The sequence below is a fragment of the Oryx dammah genome, unplaced genomic scaffold, assembly GCF_014754425.2.
Source record: "Oryx dammah isolate SB20612 unplaced genomic scaffold, SCBI_Odam_1.1 HiC_scaffold_11164, whole genome shotgun sequence".
NCBI lineage: Eukaryota > Metazoa > Chordata > Mammalia > Artiodactyla > Bovidae > Oryx > Oryx dammah.
In genome coordinates, this window is record NW_024080557.1 from 5,409,973 (window position 1) to 5,432,459 (window position 22,487).

A 22,487-nucleotide genomic window follows, 5' to 3' on the forward strand; every position below is an offset into this window, starting at 1 on the left:
ACTTAAACTAATTTAGCTTTGTATGTAATTTACAATCTCCCTTTTTTGGTTCTAGCCATTCAACAAACATTTTATTGCGCATTTACCCTATGTCACTGTTCTACATATAAGGGAAACAATACATCTTAGCTCCTGAGCTCAGTAAACATCCAGTCTAATAAAAGTGAATAAAAGAAAAAGGTAATTAAGATTAAGTCTGACAGTCCTCATAATATTTACTAGTTACTGAAGCGTTTTCATTTATCTCCAAAAATTCTTTGCTACTTTTCCCACCAGGAGGCGGAACTTAACTCTCCCCTTAAGCAGTAACTTACTTCTAGGGACAAATAGTAACTATTCTGTGGAGAAACCTGGCCGTCACCCCCTAAACCGAGTGGCCAAGGTTAGTCTCATCAGTACTAAGACATGCTGAGATGATGGCCTTCCCAGTATGACGTGATTAGAAAGGCATTTCTCCTGTATCCTTCCCCAAATTCCATAACCTCAATCAAACCATGAGAAAGCAACAGACAAACCAAACCAACAGACAGTGGAGACCAGACCTGGCAGTGCTTCCCAAAATGCCAGTCAGGAGACACAAGGAAAGGTGGATGCAGGGGACGGAAGAAACGTGGCAACTAAATGCAACAGGCATCCCGACCTGACCTTTGAACAGAGAAAGAATGTAAGCAGGAAAACTAGAGAAATACAGATGAAATCTGTACTTTACCTAATGGTGTTGTGCCAATTCTTAGTTTTGACAAATGCACCGTGGTTATAAAAGGTATTAATAATAAGGGAACCTAGGTGAAGGTTATACAAGGACTCTCTGCAATTTCTACAAATCTAAAATTATTTCAAATTAAGAGAACAGAATAATCCACTATCCAGGAACAAGGCAGATTTTGGTTTGGGCAGAAAACAAGCGGTTTAGTACAGCTGGCATAAAGCGGGGGAGGGGCGGGAATTGAGGGTAATGTCGCAAGAGAGAAAAGCAGGAACCACGGATCCTCAAGATTTAGCTCAAATTCCGCTAGTTCCAAACTAGTGCGTAAGTGGCTTCCTCTTCTGAAATCACTTCCTATACAGTCAATTGTACATAACCAAGTACCACCTGGGAACAGTACAGAACTTAACTTCATCAAGTAGCCATGGGGATTATATTCAATGCATGCCAAGTGCTCAACACAAGAGTGAAAGTGAAGTCGCTCCGTTGTGTCCGACTCTTTGCAACCCCATGGACTGCAGCCTACCAGGCTCCTCCGTCGATGGGATTCTCCAGGCAAGAATACCGGAGTGGGTTGCCATTTCAGTGCTCAATAAATGTTAACCATTACGACTGAGGTTGTAATGTTATCATCACCAATACAATAATAATGACGACGACGATGATGATAATGACAATATTCAAAGATTACTGCCTCCTCATGGCTAGTTTTCAAGAGTTTTACTTTTTAGTGATCTTTCCCAGTTAAAAAGAGAAAAATGAAAACTTCTTGCTATGTTCTTACTAATAGCTAGGAAAAATACCTATTTTACCAACAATAGCAAAATTTTTATGTACAATTGCTTTTTTCCCCGTACAAAGAGCCATAATAAGGTTAGTCAACAGATATGAAGAGACACTTGGAGTCAACAATCAAACAGAAGTTTAAGGATTGCAAAACGGGGAAATCAAAGGGATGTCCCTGAAATTTCAAAATAATCAAGCTTCCAAATCTCCCATGTATCACATATGATCAACTGTAGATTGATAGCATTCAAGGAAGGGAAAACAAAACTTGCAAAAAGTTCCAAAACAAGAATATAAAAGATAAGGAACATGAGCATCTGTGGATTCTGGTCTTCACTGACTGCAGGGGCCCTAGCAGCAATCCCCCTTGGGTACCAAGGGACAGCCGTACATCCTTTCTTATTTTCTTAACTGGGAAGTTAAATATCTGAAATGTTTCAAACATCCCAAAGGAAAAAACAAGCTATTTAAGGCTGGTTTTCAATTATTTCAAGCATTTTTTTCTTCATCTCTTAATTTTACCAACTGTATGTCCATGTGAAGCTCTCACAGTGGTAGTATACGCTATGCTGGCGGTCAAAGTTGTGTGGACACCAAATGTGAAAGTTTGAAGAGGTCCTTTGTACACAAGGTATTTTGCAGTGTATACAAACTATTGCCAATAATACTGTGTAGGACCACACTTGGGAAAATGTTAACTCCTGCATCAAATATTCCTGATATTGAAGTTCTGGTGAGCTATAATGAATGTTCTCCAACATCCAATTCATATTCTGTAAGAGATGAATCTGAATCAGCCAGAATGAATTTAGATACTCAATAGTATGTCTGAGACAACACAGTGTAAAAGTTAAAAAAAAAAAAAAAAGTTCATCTAACTTATGTGAAAAGTTACAGCACATAATATACAACTCTGCCCATGTTGTTTAGATATTAAACTATTAGAAGTAGACAGTAAAGTTGCAAAGTTATCTGAGTTGTTTCTTCCAAGAGAGAAACTCTTTTTCAACTGAAATATCAATGTTCTAACGTTTCTGTAAATTATAGAGATTTCCAAGATAGAGTGATAATTCAAAAAGGATATCAGATACCACCTTATCCAAGTGACCAAAGCTGACATCACCAGTGATGTCATGGGCATAACGTTCTACCATCCAACAGGACGTAGTAAAAAGAGCACTCACCATGGTGGGTTTTCTCCTCAAAACTCTAGTCTAATCATGAAAAAATACCTGACAGACCTAAACTGAGGGACATTTTACAAAACACTTCATTGGTACTCCTCAAAACTACCCAGATGAAGGAAAACAAGAAAAGACCAAGGAATGGCAATAGACCAGAGAGGACTATGGGAGACACGAAGACTAAAAGTAATGTGGAATCCTGGACTGCATCCCAGAAAAGCAAAGGACACTAATGGAAAAACTGGTGAAATCTGGATAAAGTCTGGAGTTTAGTTAACAGTAATGTACCAATGTTGGTTTCTTAGACTTATGTACCACAGGAATGTTAAGATGATAACATTAGAGGAAGCCTGGCTGAGGACTATAGAAACCTCTCTAAACTATCTCTGCAAGTTTTCAGTACACCCAACATTATTTCAAAATAAAAAATGTAATAAAAAAATAAAAACTCCAGAAAAACTTGTTTATAAAAGTTATCTAGGAACAAAATTATGGCTGCCAGGGGTGTGGGGGCTGGGGGGGAAGGGACAGTTAAGGAATTGCAGATGGGCATGTAAACAATGCCATATTTAGATGGATAACCAACAAGGACCTACTGTATAGCACATGGAACTCTGCTCAATGTTATGTGGCAGCCTGGACAGGAGAGGAGTCTGACGGAGAACAGATACATGCATGTATGGCTGAGCCCCTTCCCTGTTCACCTGTAACTATCACAACATTTGTTAATTGGTTATACTCCTATACAGAACAAAAAGTTAAAAAAAAAAAAAAAGTTATCCAGTAGCCACAGATAAACTTTCTTGGAATGAACACTATCACTAATGCATTCAATCACCAAGCTAAGTTTCATAAATATTTCAAATACACCACCAAGAAGAAAAATCTGAGACTGAGTCACAGGATTATAAAGAACACGACAGTCATTAACTCAACTACATTAACTTAAGACTCTTCAGTTCAGTAACTTCTTGCTACTTACTGAACAAAACCCAAATTCCTATAAGGCTCTAAATGACAGAGCCCCTTGTTTCTCACTCAGCAGGATTTATTCAGATAGCCAAGCTTTCCGAGAGTTGCTAGACAACGGCAAGCTCATTCCCACCTCAGAGATGGCCTTTGGTTTTCTTCTACTCCTGGCTCTCAAACAGCTGAATACATCTCAGTACCAGGGACTCAGAAGGGACCCATTTAAGGTGGGGTACCACCTGCTACAGTATCTGTTTATTTCTTCCACACTACTTAACACAATTTATAATTATTTCACCTGGTTAACTATCTTGTTTCTCTCCTCTAGGTGTTCACTAGGTTGTCTCTAATTATCTGGCAAAGTTCCTGAAATAGCTGGACTCAGTAAATATCTTTTGAATGAATGAATGAATCTACCAACTTGTAAAAACTATTCTCAAGACAGGACGTGACTGTCTAAAGAATTCTGTCCCATGAATGGACAGTTCTGTCAGAATAGTGAAGTAAATCTTCTTTACTCTTTATTTCTATTTTTAGTACATCTTAGTTCTGTCCTTTGGAGCTTTAATCCTCTCTTGTTAAGACAGCCCTAAAAATATCAATCCATAGCTATATCACACTTCCAAACAACACATGTACTTTTCAAAATGCCCCCCAAAGCTCCCTGAATTGAAAAATATTTAATATTTTAGTAAAGCTTGTATTGTGCCCTGCTGGTTATCAATAGCTCACATTTACCTTACCCACCTGCTCTGTCATACACACCAGTATCTCAGAACAGATGCTTTTCACAAATTATGCAAGAGGAAAAGGGATGACAAACAGGATTTAATTCTTCTAGAATATGTCAGATACTAAAGCTATTTGATACATGAGGTCAAGCCCTCAAAATGTGTGTATAAACCTGAACTCAACCTTTTGCCATTTCTTCCAACTGTCTAGTATCACCTTTTCACTCTTATTGCTACTGCCCACATTTCATTCAAACCCCCATTATCCATTTTGTTTTTCCTGCTTCTAGACCAAGTCAGACAGATAGATTTTATACCCTCATACCTCTGCTGGGGAACCTAGAATGACACACAACTGCTTCAAGTTTAAGCCTCTTTTTTTCAAGCATTCTGTCTTCCATAATCTGACTTTATTATTATTTCAGACCATTCCCCCAAACTAAGTGACAAGCCTCATTTTACTCTGCTTGTATCACCTGCTTGTTCCTAAATCTATGTCTCTGCATTTTATAGGAGTTCACCTTTCCTCAATCAATGAGTTACAAACCTCTAAAACATAAAAGCACTACCTACTTTCTAAAATAAGAATGTTACAAAGCTCTTGGTCAGCAATTTTTCCAATGATCAAACATTTTCCTATTTTTAATAGTTTTTCCTTTGTCTTATCATGGAAAACAAAAAGGCTGTTGACTGACTAACACTTCTATACGCTTCTTTCAATACCAAGGGCAAATCAAGTATATTAAAAGAAGACCATTATAGTCTTAAGTGTCTTTAACCACTTAAGGCTTAAAAGTTATACTGAGACATGGAAACTTCAAGCCAAGTTAACAACAGCTGTAAGAGTACTCAAAACTCAAGACAGTGAAAATTAATAAGCACATCAATAAATGTACAAGCATTTTACATGTAAATTTTCAAAACAGCACTTTTAATATGCTAAGGACAATAACATCTTAAATTATTAAATCTTCCCTGTCCTCTCTTTACTAATCAAAATGAATATTTATGTCCCTAGGCCAAAACATTTGCTTAAGTATCGTACTTAACAAAGATACTATTAGGTACTTGTGAAAGACTATTTCTAAAATTAGTAGAAGGAATATCTGTTGATTTTAATGACTAAAAATTTCATTCATCTATATCAACAGGCTAACTAAAGTTTAACATTTCAAGTTCAAAGACAAAAAAGCAAGACAATTTATCAAATTCTGTGATTAGTATAATTTATTCATTATGGGTGAAGTAGTTAAAAAATCTTTCCATAAATTCTCAAAGATGCTCATCAAAACCACTTAATACCAGCTGAAGGGAAATCAATAGCAGTACCACATTCTCAAAACATGAAATATATATTTTAAACGCATGTATTTATATCAAACAATAATTAACTGAATTATGCCAAACAGCATTATAGTGCCCCACTACTATATGATAAACAAAAGTGTAATTATGATCCAAGTAAAAATCTAAAGAGAAGCAAAGTCAGATGAACTTGATACTAAACTGCTGTACTTTCAAGCTTTTAATTTTGTTTAAAAGCTTTTCTCGTTCTAAGGATTGCTGAGCTGTTGAACTTGCACCTCCCCAGAATTTCAGCTTGGCCAGGGCCTTTCTTTTCAAAAATCTCTCTGCAGTGAAAGAAATTATGGTCTAAATCACAAAGATGACAAGAAACCTTAGCAATTTAAATAGACAAGCCTTGAAATAATATTGTGATCAAAGTATCAAGCAGCCTAATAAAACCCAGGTGGCTCAAGCTTATCATATATGGTACTCATTACCACAATTGCACTATTTAATCTACTTCCTGGTGTCAACAAAAACTTTCTGTTATTAATTCCCTCCAGTTATGGATCTGCTTAAGTTACTGCAGTTTTCTGATAAGACAGCTCTTTGTCCAAAAAAATTTTTAAAAGAGGGAGCGAGTCTCATTTTAAATGTTTCAGAACTAGAGCCATGGCTGGTAAAAACCACAGAAACCACAGTGGCTTTGTATTATTAGTCATCTATATAAGGTTATGTTAATTCCTAAGGAGGTACCAGATGACTCATGATTAACACAGTTTTATAAGGGCTCCTATGTTTATATCAAAAAGGTAACCATATGCATACACAAAGAACGGCTTTACAAGTTATAAGCCTCAGATTCAAACATGAGATTTACCTACTGACAAAGCTATATAGGTTAGATTCTGCCAGTCAATTCCTTTTACCCATATACAACTTCTCCATCATTCACATGGTTACAACTCGTAAGATTTTGAAGCAATTTTCTCACTTATAGGTCTTACTGACCTTTTAAAAAAGTATTTAAATGTTTCTCAGGGAACTTGTTTTATAGTATAATTTCTTTCCAAAAAGATTCCATTTAGGCAAAGTAAAAATGCTAGGTTTATTACATCTACCTCAACAATGGTGTCAAACCCTAAAGCAGCATGAAGATTCTATCCCCCTCCAAAAAAAGAAAATTGAGAAAAATATGACAGGGTGGCAAGATCATGGTTACTGTCTTTGGATTTTCTACTTGGTCTCAAGCATAGGTACCACAATATCCACAAGGTGAAGCTGAGAGCTGAATGTGTTTCAAGCCTCCAGTCTACAGACAGCTGGCTGAACTGGGTACAAAGAAAAACCACTCACCGCTCAGTGTGTCATGAGTGGCACCCAGTGTTCACACAGATTCCTTACAACTAACACATCTATTTCCTTTCCACACTCTCTTCTCTCTCACTCTGCTTGCGCAGATGGCAGGCACAGCAGATTGGAAGCACTGCACAGCATACCACTTAAGCATACTGTGTACTCAGTAAAGAAGGAAATTCACATGACAGGCTTTATCAGTATTGTCTGTTTAAGTCATCTGCAAAGCAATGTATTCTAGACAGTCTTCCTGTGTCATCAGTCACAGACTGATCTCCAAAGTTAAATTAAACCATCTATTCAACCTATTGTTTGTAACCTCTTTCGACAGCATTTAATAAGAACCTATTTTTCCTCCCTTAACCTAACCAGATCAATTTATACTTTCAATTAGGTCCTTTTAGCATTGAAATGGGCTTAAGAGTGCCTGAGCTGACTGTATATATTCAACTATCACTAATTTTCTTTTGACCTGAAGGTTAGAATTGCCCTTCATCTTGACTTAATACCTCGTATACCGGCACAGACTTAAGAAACTTTGTGAATCTAGTGTTAAATTCAACAATCCAGCTGTGCTGATAGCAATGATAACACCAAAAAGTCGCCTTTAAGTAAATACATCATGCCTACATGTCACAACTACATGTATCTATAGCCCTCACTCGCATCGATTTCAACAAAACACTGGGAATATGGAAAACCCTCCTAAACTGTGGTGTATTAATAGATGAGCAGAGTGGAATTTCTAGTTCTGGATTAGCCACTTATTTTAAACTTGGGCCTCTCTAGGCTTCAGCTTCCCATGTGTACAAAAACAATTACAAAAGTTCCTCTTGTGATCCACTCTGCAAATGTGAAAACTGAGACTAGAGACCCATGATTACAATTAATAATAAACCAGAACCTTACCAGAACTCCATCTAAATTTATGTCTTTCAGAATGTTTACAAGATCTGTATATAAATGATTCAAAAAATTTTCTCAACCAAGAGCTATAACGGTAAATGTGTACACACACCATTTCCACACATGTAGAACTGGCTGCAACTTATTTTTTATCAAGCTGCCTGTAGGATGAGGAGACAAGAAACAAAGAAATACAAATCTGGATTCTAGCAACACATCAGTCTCACGGTTAATCACGTCAAACATCTCCTGAAGGAGCAGGAAGTAACCCAGACATGCTTACAGTGATTTTAACATTTCACAGTATGTCTAAAACCATCCCATTCCTCATTCATTTACCAGAAAAAATGGCTAATACCCATAAAGGTGTTACATCACCACTCTTCATATAACCCTTCACTCTCTTCTAATAATGAATCTTTGCAATGTTTCTCTATCTGTGTTTCAAAGTAGGAATGGTGGTAAGAGTGGTATGAGGAGGGAAAGAAGAAATTTCTAAATTAAGGAGAAATAATTCACCTTAGCAAGAGTCTTGCTCACAGACTTTTAAAACTGAGTATATTTGTTTACAGATTAAATTATTGACAGAGGAAGTTTTACCTAAAGATTTGGGAACCCCATCCAAGTGATATCAAAAATAAATATAAATATTTCTAATACAAAAATGAAAAACATGGTAATTTACAAATCTTGAGGAACCATGTTATTTTACAAAATAACGGAATTACCCTGAATCGCAAATCCATAGATGTGTAGATTTACAGACACATATTTATAATCCTAAATCACTCAACCACACAAAAACTTTCCAGAGACTTCCACCTGAATAGCAACATAATCTTCACTTAGTATACTAACAATCTGATTTCACTAACATAATGTGCTAACAAATCTCCCCACGCTTCAAGTCACAAACATTGCTCAGAACAGCTAGGTTCTTGAAATAATGAACACCTCAGAAAATATCCTTAGCAGGTATAGACACGAAATGGCCACTGGAAATGCCTGGCACATAGTTCCCCCTGAAATACTGACTTGATGAGTGAATAACACAGGGATAAAGAAAGAAAAGAAAAGGAGAAGGTAAAGTGAGAACAGAGCTACCTGGAAGCTACAGTCACTTGAGGACAAATGCTATTTGTGGAGGGACTGCTGCAGCCGCCTTTACTGCTTGCTAGGGTCATTAACATGCGCCCCAAGTCCAAAGCCCCCATGAGGACTCTGCTGCGGGACTCTTACAACCACTATTGCTGCTTGTGGAACTAGTAGCCTGCCACCCACTCAAGGTCCTCATCCATCCAATTCTACAAAACAGAAACAAGACAGATATATTTCTGCAAAGACCACTGAAATAGCTGTAATCCTCTCACCACTCAAGGAGGAAAGAAAGGCTGTCTGTATATTAAAAAGTCTGTAGGTTAAATATTAGAGAAAACAAAGGGTAAATGTGTAGAGGGTGAAAAGAGGGGCGATGCAGGGTTGCATTATAAACTCATGCCATTATATTGTTACTTAAGTCTAAATAAATATTGCCTTTGTTTTCAGAAATATTAGGAAGCATCTAAAATGTACTGAGTAAAAATTACTGAGTAAAAAAAAAGCCAGCAAATAATCCTCATGTCGAAACGGGATAAAGGTATGAAAAGATCAGTCTAAAACTGATAATAGGTAAGTCTTGGAGAGTAATCTCAAACAGATAAGTTTCAAGAGCTATGAAAATTTCACCTAGAGAGACGAATACAAAACAAACAGAACACTTCACTCTTAATATAAAGGGCAGTTTGCAAAACACAATTATTAGCACCAAAACATCAAACCTAACTATAATTAATCTATCAATCTATAAAACTTGCAGGTCAGATAATGTATTGAATTGGGGGGGGGGGTGAAGCCAGGTAACACTTCTCCTGGGTTAAGATAGAAAGCTAGCTTTAACTATGATGATTAGGACAATTTTTAGTAAAACAGAAATAGCAAGGATCTTTGGTTACACACTAACTGTGACTTTTTGACATTTTAATTAGTGCCCAAACAGTTCATTTTTAATGGTTATTATCTTAAAGTTCAGTAATAAATTCAAATATCTATACCTAATGTCACTGTGGTCCAAAAGTAAGGCTATTTTTATTTAATTAAAATTTAAACCACTGGGAATAGTAATTTAAGGATTACATTTTTAGACTTGGGAAACAGGAATTTTAAATACTATTTAAGTATTGTATCCACCTGTAATTTTCAAATCTTAAAGTATTACTTTAAGTCTGCACAAAATTTGAACAGGTTTTACTTGGCTTCTTTCCAAACCATAGCACTTACGCTTCAGGGACCAAGGGAGGGTACAGTGTAAAGCGCTTTAATTTCTTAAAGCAGAAAAATCTTTTACCTTGACCACATTTTCAATAGTATATCCTTCCATGCACAGGAGCCTCTCAATTCACTTAAAAAGCGAGAGGAAAATCCTAAATTTTAAAACATGAAGTAAACACAAAAAATATTTTTCAAGCTTTTAAAAAGAAGTAGACTTTGCTCCTACTCTTGTATTTTAAAATCTTCAGACACCCAAATTGGAAGAACGAAAAAGGCATACAACTATCAGGATTGAGGCTTTATATCTATCTGGATTTTACTTCTCATATTCTAATCACCTTAATAAGCCAAAAAACTAAGCATATAAAATATGGCTAAGGTTATTAAGTTCGTTTCAAATCACAAACCATAGCTTTATGAGTGATCAAAATAATTTAAGTAAGCAATAATCTAAAGTTCATTACCCTGAATATTCAGCAATAAATCACTCAGTGTGAAGGATTTAACATTTTCAAAACACTACCGTGAATAACCACCAAGGATCAGTACCCTGGAGAACTGCAGCATAAGTCAGAGTGCAGATTCTCTCTAGTTACCTGACCATACAGTATTTCACTGAAAATGAAACATATATGAAATAGTTTATTAAATATTTAAGATTTATTAAGCATTCTATTTAAATACCTATTAAATATTTTATATAGAGCTAAATGAAGCAAGGGTCCTGAGTTTCTATAAACAAAGCACTCAATTACCATCGGGCATCTTTTTATGTATCAAAAGAGCCCAGATGTCAAAGACAACTTCACTACCTGATAGAAAATCAGCAACAAAATTTGAAAAATACTATCAAGGGACATAATCAGCTCTGAATAATAAAGATGCCAAATTGAATATATATTAAATAGTTTGTTCTTTGTTTCTAGAGATGCTTGTGTTATGGATGAGGGCCCCAAAATGTGACTAATTTAAACAAACTCACAAGACATAACTTTCTTAAAAATTACTTAAAATGCAACTGATAATCAACTTTACCTCCCCTGTAACTGTAAAGTCATCACCCAAAAGGAATGAGCAGCTCCTATCTGAGTGTTGCCATCATTTTTTCCTTTCCTCACTCTAAACTCACATCAATTCTATTTCACAATTCTTTATACACTTGTCTCTCCCACCTAAAATCTTTCAAAGCAGTTAACTAGATTTTGTATCTGTATCTTTTTCACCACCCACTCAACGTAATTTGCTGGATAAAAGCTGAAAAGAAAATTTTCCCTAAGATATCGGAAACATTTTTATCATACCTCCTCCACTTAATGATTTGACGTCACAAAGTAAACTTGCTCCTACTTCTCCAATAAGTTTCAAAACACACTCCAATACGGCCTACATAAACTTTCAATATTTCTACCAAGAAAAGTTCTTTGGGAGAAAAAATAAAGCAAGAAAAGAAATGGTTTTTTTAAAAAAACTAAATTTGTCAAACAGATCACAGTGATCACTGTTCATACAGATAGAAGATAATACAAAATAATAACTAAACATCATGTCTTTTCACAGAATGTCCCCATCGGCCTGAGAAAGGATGAAAAGCTTTCTCTACTCTGACTCGGTGCTTTCCTGAACTCAGAGGCAACACACAGCTGAAGCAGTAACCACCGGCCAGGTTTAAAGCCATTTTGCCCTCACCGTGTGGGCTGCAAGCAAAGGAGAAGGTGAGACTTCAGGAAGCAAGCAATTAAGCAGAGACTTTCTCCAATGTAAACTGCGGCTTAGCAAGGCAGAAAGTAAGGAAAATAATGTAACCATACAAACCCACTCTCTCTGAATCCAGTGATACCAAAATAACACCTATGCCATGAAAAATCACTGTGATTACATTTCATTTTAATTACATTTTGGCCAATCTATACTTTAGTCTTTAAAAAGTCTGTTGAAGGCTACACTGCTACCTTTCTTTCGGAAGCTTGATGATAAAGTGATAGCGTACGGCACAGTGTTAAGTAGTGTTTCTTGCTCTAACACTAACCTTAAGTAATAGAAAAGAAAATAATTTTCAAGTACCTGAAAATAAACAGAAAGGTTAAGAGCTATGTGTGTGTGCGTACTGCTTCACTGTGTGAAATTACTTCAGTAATTACAGTCAATACAGTCTCAGTTAGGCATCATCTCATTCCCCTGACTCCATTTTGGTAGCACAATAGTCTTCATGCTTCATTTCTCTAAGAAACTTATTTGAAGGCCAAGGATCATCCTTTGTGACTGACTTAATAGGAGCAAAATTTTCAAAATTGTCTATTCTAAATTGGAAAATTATGGATTTGGCTCTGATTCAGAATAAAGTAAGCTTTTTATATCACCTGCAATATTATATTGATTTAGTTGACTGAAAAACAAGACAGTGAGTTATTGGATCTGTGTTTAATTTACTGCACTTTATAACCATATTTAAGGAATTTGATTGTATAAAAAGTATCTGAATCTTATCAGATGAAAGTATTTTTCCCTTTTAGCAAGTCTCGGGTTGCGTGTCTGAGAAAACAAATTAGTCTCTAGTTCTCCTAAGCTTGATAATAGTGCCCCCTAATGGGAATTTTAATATGAGTTTTTCTACTTAATTTTTAAAAAATCATATATTCTCTAATATGAGCACATTATCTCTCTAGAGAGTAAATTCTGTTAACATGGACGTGTATCAAGATTTAAACCACTCAAATGAGAGTTATCACATATGCAAAAAAAAAAAAAAAGAGTGAAACTTCACGCCAACAGTTTCTTATTTTCTGAATCACCTTACTGTAACATAAATCCACTGTAGCACTACCCAAAATGTTAACCTCGTAAGGAAATTCTCCTTCAGCTATGTTCCGAGTATTCAGTAAGTGAGCAATTAATACGTGCTTGATCAATCAGTCAGATAAAAACTGGTTCAGAAGTGAGTTATTCAGAGTCACACAGATCCTAACTATAGAGCTGAGATTTCCACCTGAGTTTTCTGGCCTCATACCACTCTCTTTCCACAATACCTGGTCACAAATCTACAACCATAATCGAAAGCCTTCCTTTCCTACTATCTCCAGATGCGAGTCGTGAGCTCAGTCAACTCAGCTGTGCCTGACTCTTCGCAACCCCACGGACTGTAACAGGGGATTTTTTAGGCAAGAACACTGAAGTGGGTTCCCATCTCCTCCTCCAGGGGATCTTCCCTATGCAGGGATCAGAACAGCGTTTCCTGTGTCTCCTGCACTGCATGCAAATTCTTCACCATTGAGCCATCAGGGAAGTCCGTTATCTGCAAACAGTTCTCCCAAATATCAGTAATTCAATGTGTGGGTTTTTTTTTTTAAAAAAAGGGAAAAATGCAGTAAAATTAAAGCAAAAACTACCATTCTGATATTTTCAGGTGCACCAGTGAAACAAACACCCGATAATACCAGCATTTTCATTATTGTGCCCACGAACAGTCTAGACTGAGAGTCAGAGGCAAGGGCAAAATCAAAAAGAAATAAACAAAAAGCCATCAATTCATGATAAAAAGAACTATCTAACTTTATGAGTGGGAAAAGAATAAGAAAAAGATATATATAAAAAAGAAACGGTCCATTTTTCTTAAAGAACCAGACAGTAAAAAAAACAATTTCAGGCCAGGTATCCATATGATCTGTCACAACTACTCAACTAAGCCACTGTAGCAGGAACACAGCCACAGAAAATACACAAGTGAATGGGCATGACAGTGTTCCAAAGAAACATTACAACCCGGATGGGAGGGGAGTTTGGGGAAGAATGGATACATGTATATGTATGGCTGAGTCCATTTACTGTCCCCTTGAAACTATTACAACATTGTTAATCAGCCATAGTCCAGTACAAAATAAAAAGTTCAAAAAAAATTTTCATATGCAAAAACAGGCCCACAGATTACAGAATCTCTAGTTTACACTGGGCACAATAACAAACCAAAACAAACAAACAAACAGAACGCAATACGTAATCACTAAAATTATTAAATGTTTGGTGAGTGTTTTACTTCCTTAGGGTGAAAGAGCAAAAGATCCTTCCCTGAACAAATATTAGTTTTAGCAAGCATAAAACAACAGAAGAGCAGTAAGCAAAACAATAGGCCTTTAGCATGATTTAAAATAATAAACATGCAGAACTATAACAAAAAATTCGCTTTTATCAAGTTTGATAAAAGTCTAATGGTGACTGCATACTAATATCCATTAAGATAAATACACAGATTAAATGAAAGAATCTAAAACTCAAGAAGAAATACTGGGCACTGTCTTAGGTTTTTCACACATACAAGAAAAATGACAAGTCCTACTAGTTTCCAAATTAGCTTTCCTCATCTGGAAAATGGAATGAATAAAACCTTCAACTATGCAGAGTAAATGATTATAGAAAATGCACATTTAATAATACACAGCAAACAATGTCCTGTAATATTTTTATTATTTAATGCTAAATTGAAGTCTGTTGTTACCTCAGTGTTATTTTCAAACGAGTTTCTTAAAGCATATGTTAATGAAAAGGCACACAGGCCAATTATCTCAAGTCCATAAGAGAAGTTAAGCATCCAATGATCAAGATCTTTGGTGGGTTCATCTACCATAATTGCACTAAACATTATTCCTTGCTCATATTTCAGATTAAGAATTTTAGGACTTCCCTAGTGGTCCAGGGGTTAAGAATTTGCCTGCCAATGCAGGGAACACAGGTACGATCCCTGGTCTGGTAACATTCCACATGCCGCGGGGCCACAGCTACTGAGCCTGTGTTCTAGAACCCATGCTCTGCAACAAGAGAAGCCACCACAATGAGTAGCCTGCACACTGCAACCACAGACTCCCCCACTCTGTGTAACTAGAGAAAGTTCACACACAGCAATGAAGACCCAGTGCAGCCAAAAAGAATTCATTAACAAATAAACTGAGGATTTTATAAAACAAAATTAACTACTTGAGAAAACCACAAGACAATGTAAACTCTTCAGGAATGGATTCTGCTCCCAACTGTGCCACTAACAGGGAAACTGAATAAGTCACTTCAAATGAACCTCTTAGGCTCACTTATAAATCAAAGAAAGTATGCTAGCAAGCCATGGTCTTCCAAAATCTAAATAGTTATTACTGAATTATAATTGTGAATCTCCAGATAGGGTGGTGAATATGGAAATCAGTTCAGTTCAGTCGCTCAGTCGTGTCCCGACCCCATGAATCGCAGCACACCAGGCCTCCCTGTCCATCACCAACTCCCAGAGTTCACTCAAACTCATGTGCATCAAGTTGGTAATGCCATCCAGCCCTCTCATCCTCTGTCATCCCCTTCTCCTCCTGCCCCAAATCCCTCCCAGCATCAGAGTCTTTTCCAATGAGTCAACTCTTCGCATGAGGCAGCCAAAGTACTGGAGTTTCAGCCTCAGCATCAGTCCTTCCAATGAACACCCAGGACTGGTCTCCTTTAGGATGGACTGGTTGGATCTCCTTGCAGTCCAAGGGACTCGCAAGAGTCTTCTCCAACACCACAGTTCAAAAGCATCAATTCTTCGGCGCTCAGCTTTCTTCACAGTCCAACTCTCACATCCATTCACAACCACTGGAAAAACCATAGCCTTGACTAGATGGACCTTTGTTAGCAAAATAATATCTCTGTTTTTGAATATGCTATCTAGGTTGCTGATAACTTTCCTTCCAAGGAGTAAGCGTCTTTTAATTTCATGGCTGCAATCACCATCTGCAGTAATTTTGGAGCCCAAAAAATAAAGTCTGACACTGTGATGGGACCAGATGCCATGATCTTAGTTTTCTGAATGTGGAGCTTTAAGCCAACTTTTTCACTCTCCTCTTTCACTTCCATCAAGAGGCTTTTTAGTTCCTGAAATCTATTAATAAAGGATTAAAAATTATCTCTCAAAACTAAAGAAGCCTAATTTTGTATCAGTTCAGTTCAGTTGCTCAGTCGTGTCTGACTCTTTGGGAACAGAGATACCCAAATACTGCCAGAATAGACTGAAGTGAAATCCCAACCATAAACTTGTGTTTTACACACATTTAATAGGCATATTATAGCCGTTCAAATGAAACAGGGAGATTCTGGCTGGCTTAAGATAAAAAATTTTAAAACTTATTAAAGTTTTTTAAAAATTCAAATACTTAAGTGCCTAAAATAAAACAGTCTTGGTTAGTTTCTAAAAGTACTACTTCAGTTAAAAAAATGTGCAGATCAAACTGCAATATCAAGGTATCAACCTCAGTAAGAATATACTTTGTGTTACTATACGTTCAAGGTACTATGAGGACATGAAGTCAAATGAGATAACATTTTACCAAAGTTAAAAGTGATCAATAAAATGAATGAAAGGAATTTAAAAAACAATCACATTTACAATAGCATCAAAAAGAATAATATACTTAGGAACAAACTTAACCAATGCAGCAAAACACTTATATGCTGGAAATTACAAAACATTGCTGAAAGACAAAACAAAAGGAAAAGACATCCATCTCGTATTCCTGAACTGGAAGATTGAATACCGTTACATTGTCCATAATACCCAATGTGATCTACAGATTCAATACAATCCCTAGCAAAATACCAATGGCATTTCTTTCTTTCTTTTTTTTTTTCTTGCAGAAATAGGAAAAAAAAACTATCTAAATTCTTATGGAATATCAAAGGACCCTAAATAGCCAAAATAATGTTGAGAAAGAAAACCAAAGTTGGAGACCTCACACTTCTTGACTCCAAACATATTATAAAAGCAACAATAATCACAAGAGTACAGCACTAGCATGTAATTCCTAGAAGAAAATATATGGAAGAACCTTCGTAATACTGGAACCTTCATAATACTGGTCTTGGCAATGATTTCTTGGAGATTACACCATAAGTATAGGAAACAAAAGCAAAAATAGACAAGCTGAATTGTATTAAAGCTTCTGTGCAACAAAAGAAACACCGAAAGTGTGAAAGATAATACCTGCAAACTATATATACAAAAAGGAGTAAATATGCAGAATATATAAAGAACTCCTTCAACAAAGCCCTAAGAAATTAGCGAAAGACTTGAAAAGACATTTCACCTTCTAAAGAAGACATAAAAGCAGCCAACAAGCATATGAAGAGGTGCTCAATCACCAATATTAAGAAAGTGTACATCAAAACCACAATCAGAGACTGCCTCACACCTGTTGGAATGGCCATCATCAACAAGACAACAAGTAAGTGCTGACAAGAATGTGAGAATTCGGACAACCTAATTTTCAACTAGATTTTTTAAAAAATCCTTTAGAATGCTGACCTTGGCCTTTAGTAGGATCTTACTATTGGCCTTCGCTAACAAAGCAATTACACCTGCAGCACAAAGATTCTGAAATGCTTAAGGAGTATCTTCTTTCTCAAGTAGACAACTCATCTCTTCTTAAACAGTAAGTCAAAAAACTACAGAAGGAAGTAAGTGTGGGACATAGCAACAATTTCTGTCCTTCACACTGTAACTGGTAAGCCGCTTTCACAATGAGAAAGTTAACATCAGCACAGCTCCTACCCAAATTATCAGAATCACAAATCCCGAATATCTAAAGGCCAAACTAATCAAGTTTTTGATAATATAACTTCATTTCAGATAATCTGTAGAATCTTTTTCAAGAGACGGAGAACTAGGTTACTCTGATGAACTCCCGGTAACAATTATCAAACGTTACGGTGAGCGCTGGATCAATAACCATTTGTGTGAATACCCGTACCTTCATCAAAGTCAGCATCATCTTCAGTGTGCTGAGGGAAAGGAAAGCAGTTGGTAATCTCAAGTCGATCTTCTACAACAAGGCCCAAAAGCACTCCTTGAACCACCTCAGTTCCTTGTCCTTCTTCCTGGTAATGTTTGATAATCTTTAATACCACCTAAAAGAAAAAAAATAAAAGTTTAAATATCACTCTTATAGTTTACACTTCCTTTATTTCAAAGAAAAAATAAAACTATACTGATGAACCCACAGTTATATGACAGAACTGACCAAATTTCTTACAAACCATTTCCTTTACCCTTACATTAAAAAAAAAAAAAACCTTACGTAGTCTAAATGTACACCTGAAACTCTTGGAATCTGAAGACGTGTCAGAAATGTCCATGTGGGCTTCCCTGGTGGTTCAGTGGTAAAGAATCTGCCTGCCAGTGCAGGAGATCCAGGTTCAATCCCTGATCCAGAAAGATCCCACACGCCATGGAGCAACCAAGCTGGCGAGCCACAAGTACTGGGGCCGGCGTGCCTTAAAGCCTGTGCTCTGCGACAAAGGAGGCCACTGCAATGAGAAGCCCCCACAGCACAGCAGGAGAGTGGCCCCCACTCACCGCAACTAGAGGAAAGTCTGCGCAGCAACAAAGACCCAGCACAGCCAAAAATACATTAGAAATAAATAAATAAATAAAATTACATTCTAAAAAATGTCCATGTAGAACACTCACAACCTTTAAGTCAAAGATGCTTAAAGGTCTGGCATCCAAGAATTCCTTCAGTTCAATCTAACATTACCACTTCAACCTGAGACTATTACAGAGAAAGTGACCCTGTTAACCTTTGTTAACAGCAATATCCTGCCACAAAAGATAAAAATATCAGTAAGACATACAGATAAAGATCTCAATTATATGAACATCTAAAAACAGAACCCTCTGACAAACTCTCAACACCTCAAGATGGTTCCTGGACAGAGCATCTCATTTATCAGAGGAAGCAACAACAGGAACATGTATCCAAGAACTTGCTGGGTAACAGAGAACATAATGACAGCCCAGTCACCAACACTACCTAATTTTTCTCAACAATAAGGATATACCAAATAACCTCTAATGGAATAGCCAGCTCTTCTATTTACTCTCTCCTTTAATATTCCCATTAAAATGAAGAGGTACACTGCATGACTAAATAGGCAATTAATTTAAAAGTTTACAGTAACAGTCATGATTAATAATAATTCCTACAACATGAGACTGTTAATATATTAAGAGGCTTTGAACAGTGCTTGGCACATAGTATTATTAACAGTAGTAGTCTGTATTATTCAGTACAAGGACGTGGCCCGAAGACTAAAGGGCAATATAGTCTAAAATACAATGGAAAGCTATCAGAGGGAAAAATAAGTCTAAGAACAAAATGGGAATTAAGAGTTTTACTGATTAGTGTTCAATTTAAAACAAGTATATTATTGATAGAAATAAATCATCAGTAACCAGTTAATAATACAGTTTACAATTACTGAACATCATGTGCCAGGCAGTATTCAATTATTATACCTGTATTATTATACCTGTATTATCAATCATGGAATCCTCGTGAGTACCTCAGGAAAAAGCATTATATTATACTCATTTTACAAATAAGAAAGCTGAAGCAGAGAAAAGTTGAGTAAATGGCTAAAGATCACACATCCAGGAAATGGCAGAACCAAGATTTAAACTCCAAGGCTTATGGGCATATTTTAACAAGAAGATGATTCTCATACCAGCAGCTTAATTATTAAAACCATGAGTTAGGAACAGACATGAAGCAAAGACTCTGTGATGAATGGACTCAGAAAGACTTTACATCAGTTTAAGATCCAGACCTTCTAAGAACAGCAAGCAGTCAGCAGGGAAGAGCCTACTGCAGAAGGACACCAACGTGCATAAGCCTGACACACTTCTGTATAAAAGACCTCTCCATTTCTTGAAAGGCACAAAAACAGGCTCTAGGGGTCATGCAGGAAGAGGAAGAATGATTTCCAGCTCTAGCATTTATTAGCTGTGACCTTGGGAAAGCTATTTAATCTTCCCAAGTCCTAGATTTCTGACTTGCAAAATGGAACCGTTTCAGAGCATTATTTAAGACTATTAAAAATGAGAAAAATGTACAGTAAATATTTCACACAGGATCCGCCCTGAAATAATGCTCAATAATCAATATTATTGACTTTATCAATAAAAAGAAAACAGAACTGTTTAATTCCCATTCAACTTAACTCTGCCAACAACCACCATTTTCCCAATTAAAAAATAAAAGAAACATCGGTGATTAAGAAGGGATACACAAAACTGATAAACAGTTATTACAAACACACCTATCAGCTTGCCCAGATTACCTAGTTTCCTGGATACGGAACTCTATTAATGAACCACAGCTGAAATCAAAGTAAATGAGAGATGCTAGAAGATATCTGAGCTTAGTGTGTATCTCTGCACCAACTGATTCCTAACAGCTGATTCCTACATGTGGGAAACGGAGTATTGATGACCCAGCATAGTTTCACCAGAAGCCAGACCAAAATAACCTTATTTCCCTTTACAAAGAAAATAGAAGTGAGAAAAAACAATTATTATCTTTAAAAACAAATTAGCATAGACTGTCTTACTTTAAACAAAGTAAACTGTGAAGGGGTTGGGAGCAACAGAACAGAACAGCATGGCAGCCTGATATGCCTGCCCCAAGAATCAGTGCAATTTATACAGTATCCACAGAAGCACAGTCCTCCAAGTAAGAGAAATTATTATCTCGCTCTTTTCTGCATCACTGACCTGCTACAGCCAGTCCTCTACAATGACCAAGAGAAAAGTTACCAGTAACAGTATTCACCTGAGTAATGGAAAAAGCAGTGGTTTAACTTCACCGGCTAAAGACAATGAACATGAATAGGTGTACCCCCTAAAGGACTAGAGAAAGTTTAAAATCCTGTGATGATAACCAGTTCAATGAATTAAAATCTCTCTACAGGCTAGGGACGATCACAAAGAGCACTGTCCAAATAGTGAGGCAGTAGAGAATGTGTCTTACTTTGAAAAGCAAAGTAAGGACCACTGGTGACAGTTTCAGGAAAGAGGGTATCCATTTTAAGGAAGAATTCTCTCTAGCATTTTTGACTGACCAAAACAGAAAGCTTTAGGAAAGGCCTGGTGATCATTAAAATAATTTCCAACTCTAACATTTATGATCTTGCCAATTTAATAAAGTCAAATATAATAACTCATTCAGAAAACAAAAAACTTTTAACAAAACTAAGCAAACTCATTCTTCATTTTGACATTTTATAGCCTTCCTATTTCCCGCATACACACTAACATCTCAATTCTTTAGTTCAAAAAAAAAATGTAGTGGAATTGCATTACAAACTTCAGAGGACACTTAGATGTCAGAAGGAAATTCCTGAGCAGAAGCAACCCACTGACACATAGGCTTCTGCTATTGTATACAAATAACGAAGAACTTACCGTATCTAGAAAAACATTCTGTAGATTATCGGTATTTATGAGTAAGACAGAATCCATGTACTGCTCATGGTCTATATACTCAAAATGTATTTGCTAAAGGAATGAATGGTAAATACCGGTCAATTACTTTTGTCAAAAGCACTCCACTAAGTGCCTCAAATGCAGTTACTCATTAAATCCTCACAATCACTCTACAGAGTCAGTAATATTATTTTCCCATTTTACAGAGGAGGAAACAGATAATCTGACATAGATTTATTACAGCAGGGAGGTGAGATCTGACTTCCGACACCAAGGTATATTTAATTACTTCACAATAACTGAGTAACTTGAGGCTCCAAATAGGTTTTCTTTTAACGGAACTGAAACAGAATGTGGTGGCAACAGCTCCAGAAGTCTCCATAACAAAGTTGTAGGAACAGGGTTACTACATAGAGTAAAAAAGTTCAGAGAAGGGTTTACAGGGACAGACAGCAAAAAGACTGAGGGAATGGTGCTGGTGGTCACATTTTTTGTGCCCTAATCACGAGAAGTCTAATAGCATGAACAACTGCCCTAGTTGTGTAAATTCGTACATAACTAAGATAAAGAGGTTCAGCTCTATCTATATCTTTAGCAGCACTGTCCTCACTAAGCCACAAGATGGGAATGTTCCATCACACAAGTCCTGTTCTAGTCCTGCTCACGAGCCTTTCATTGTCTCTCCCCCGAACCACTCATATGCTTCTGTCCACAAAACAGTGCTGACAGACTCTTAATTAACCCTGCTTATTGATGTCACGCTCCCTATTCTTAATCTTGAAAACAAAATACACGGGGAGTTTAATAGGTCTCCAAACAAAAGCATACTCCTCTATTATATTTTGTTTATAAGTGTCACAAATGATCCCACATGCTCAGGAGCTCTATATCCTTTGTTCCTAGCTTATCAAAATGACCAGGGGAGTTTTTTTAAATAACTGGAGAGGTCTTTACTCTGGTGACATATTACAGCCATTAGCATTTTTAAAAAT

At 36.5% G+C, this 22,487-nt stretch overlaps 1 protein-coding gene across 1 annotated transcript in view; it reads right to left on the reverse strand.

Annotated features, from left to right (window-relative positions):
• The window catches only part of LOC120860712 (eukaryotic translation initiation factor 3 subunit H), a 99,520-nt gene that overhangs the window by 47,980 nt on the left and 29,053 nt on the right, over positions 1–22,487 (reverse strand). The window contains exon 2 of the mRNA XM_040236459.1: positions 17,981–18,137. Within this exon, the coding sequence (XP_040092393.1) occupies positions 17,981–18,137 (157 nt within the window). The remainder of the gene's footprint in view (positions 1–17,980; positions 18,138–22,487) is intronic.